This window comes from Guillardia theta (assembly GCF_000315625.1).
Source record: "Guillardia theta CCMP2712 unplaced genomic scaffold GUITHscaffold_292, whole genome shotgun sequence".
Lineage (NCBI taxonomy): Eukaryota > Cryptophyceae > Pyrenomonadales > Geminigeraceae > Guillardia > Guillardia theta.
The window spans coordinates 27958-30557 of NW_005434384.1; the positions used below are offsets into that span (position 1 = coordinate 27958).

General features: G+C 57.8%; 1 protein-coding gene across 1 annotated transcript in view; it reads left to right on the top strand.

The window, feature by feature from the left end:
* GUITHDRAFT_166852 (hypothetical protein) overlaps positions 1-1298 on the top strand; it is a gene marked incomplete at its 5' end in the record, with an annotated part of 3026 nt that extends 1728 nt beyond the window's left edge. Inside the window, 4 exons of the mRNA XM_005818554.1 lie at positions 147-185; positions 242-685; positions 976-1038; positions 1220-1298. Coding sequence (XP_005818611.1) covers positions 147-185; positions 242-685; positions 976-1038; positions 1220-1282 — 609 coding nt within the window. The 3' untranslated portion in view covers positions 1283-1298. The remainder of the gene's footprint in view (positions 1-146; positions 186-241; positions 686-975; positions 1039-1219) is intronic.
* Positions 1299-2600: the final 1302 nt, after the last annotated feature.

The following is a 2600-nucleotide window of genomic DNA, read 5'->3' on the forward strand; positions in this document are numbered from 1 at the left end:
GGCGCTGTCCTCCTCCTCCTCCTCCTCCTCCTCCTCCTCCTCCTCCCTTGTCCCTCCTCCTCTCCCTCCTCCTTGTGTCTGGGCTGTTCCTGCTCGCTGCTGGGTCCTCGGAAGCGGCGGGGGGCGAGCATGACGGCGTCAGGCAGGAGGAGATCGACAAGGAGCTCAAGAAGATCGAGGAGGAGGTGAGGGAGAGGCGATGACGACTGATAGCGCATGCTGTCCATGACTGTTGCTGCAGATCGAGACGCTGAGGAAAGAGCACGAGGACGTGTTCCACAAGGGAGACAAGGACAAGGACGGGCTGCTGTCGCTTCAAGAGTTCATGGTAGTACAACATGAGGACCAGCCTGAGATGAGCAAGGAAGAGCTGGAGGAGTCATTTGCCGATCACGATGCTGATGGATCAGGAGGGCTGACGCTCGAGGAGTGGCGGAAGCCCTTCGAGGACACAGTGCAGAACATCTACGCGAACGAGGAGGAGGGGCTGGACGACGAGCACAACATCAACCACTACCGCAGGGAGTTCGAGGCCTTCGACAAGGATGCGGACGGGTTCCTGGACCTCGCTGAGCTGGAGGAGCTGGCCAAGGAGATCAGCAAGCACCACGGGAACCACACGGTGACGGGAGAAGACATCCTAAGAGCCGTTGACAACGATGCTGACGGCAAAGTGAACCTCGAGGTCACCAGCCCCTCCCTCCTCTCCTGCTCCTGCTCCTGCTTCCCCTCCTCCCTCCCTCCCTCTCCTGCTCCTGCTTCCCCTCCTCCCTCCCTCTTCTCTTCTGCTCTTCCCTTTATCTCCATTTTATCAAACACTCTCCTGCTGTTGTTCTGTCTTCCTTGCTCCTGTACCACTTCTCCTTCCTCCTACTCTACCCTCCTCCCTCCTCCTCTCTCTTTGTCCTCCTCCTCCTCCCTCCTTTGCCCTCCTATCCTCCCTTCTCCTCGGTGTCGAGGCTGACGTGAGCACAGGAGTATCTCATGGATGGTCAGGAGGACGAGGAGCTTCATCATTATCCTTCCGAGCATGAGGACGTGAGACTAGAGAGGGGAGGAGAGAAGAGAGGGAAGGGATGAGGGAAGACAGAGGCAGGAGAGGAGGGGAAGTGCTTGAGTGAGCTCGGGAGGAGGGAGGGAGGGAGGGAGGGAGGGAGGGATGATGATGATGATGATGATGATGATGATGATGAGGGGGTTTGATTGGATAGTTTTTCAGGACCCGGATGCTTCCGACATCTCTTTGGAGAAGATCACTAGTGACGATGATCTTGGGGAGTAAAGCAGAGAATAACGTTGCTGTCCTCCCTTCTCCCCTCCTCCCCCCCCCACTCCTTCCTCGCCTCCCACCGTCCTTCCCTCTCCTTCTCCTCCTCATTCCATCCCTCGTCCTACTACCGTACCTCCACCTCCTCTCCCCCTCCCCCCCCTTCCTGTCCTCTGCCCTCCTTCCTCCCCAGTCATCTCCTCTTCCTCCTCTTCCTCCTCCCCATCTTCTCGTCCTCTTCTCTCTCGCGCAATCGTAGGGATTGTTAATAACGGAAACACGCAGCTCTCAGCCAGCAGCCGCTCCCTCCCTCTTCCCTCCTCCTCCCTGAGCTGCCCAGCGAGACCACTAGGTAGTGCAGCAGCAAAACGAGGAGACGCAAGAGAGGAGGAGGAGGAGCGGGATGAGGAGGAGGAGCCTAGGAGCTTTGGAGCCAGCACGGCAGACAACAGCAGGAGGAGGACGCCCCAGGTTCGCCTCCCTTCTTGTCCTGCATACCAGACGATCCTTCACTCCTTCCACCTGAAACATCATCAGATACCTCCCTCCTCCTCCCTCCTCCTCCCTCATCCACTGCCTTGTCCTCCCCATTGTCTTCCTCCCTCCCTCCTCCCTCCTCCCTCCTCCCTCCTCCTCCTCCTCCTCTCACTTTTCGCGTCCTGCATGGAGTTGAACGAGGGGTCCATGAAGGCCTGAGGCGGGACTGAGGGCTCCCTGGGTTCAGCTGGGCGGGTCATATCGATGAGCAGCTCGTCGACAGCTGGGCGCTCGATGGGCTGAAACTCGTTGGCGGATTGATCGAGAAGCGTGTCGGACAGCTGGGGGAGAAGTCAGAGGAGGTGGGATGATGATGATGATGACGATGATGGAGTTGATGATGATGATGATGATGATGATGATGATGATGATGATCATGATACTGATGATGATGATGATGAGGAAGAAGAGTAGTAGTAGGAGGAGTAGAAGGAGGAGGAGGATGAAGAAGAGGGAGAAGAAGTAGGAGAGGACAAGGAAAGAGAGAGTGTGCGGGTTTACGTGACGGTTGTCGGAGAAGTTGAGGGCGCGGACGGAGGACGGAGGGTCGAAACGAGAAAACTCGATGTCTGATGCCTGGAGGAGAGTGAGAGTGAGACGATGATGATGATGAGGAGGAGAGTGAGAGTGAGACGAGGACGAGGAGGATGGGGAGGAGGAGGAGGAGAGAGGGGGAGGAGGAGCGAGGGGGAGGAGGAGCGAGGGGGAGGAGGAGAGAGGGGGAGGAGGAGAGAGGGGGAGGAAGACCCTGGATCCGATGGGAGACGGAGTAACGCTATGCCTTGGCGTTGCGAAA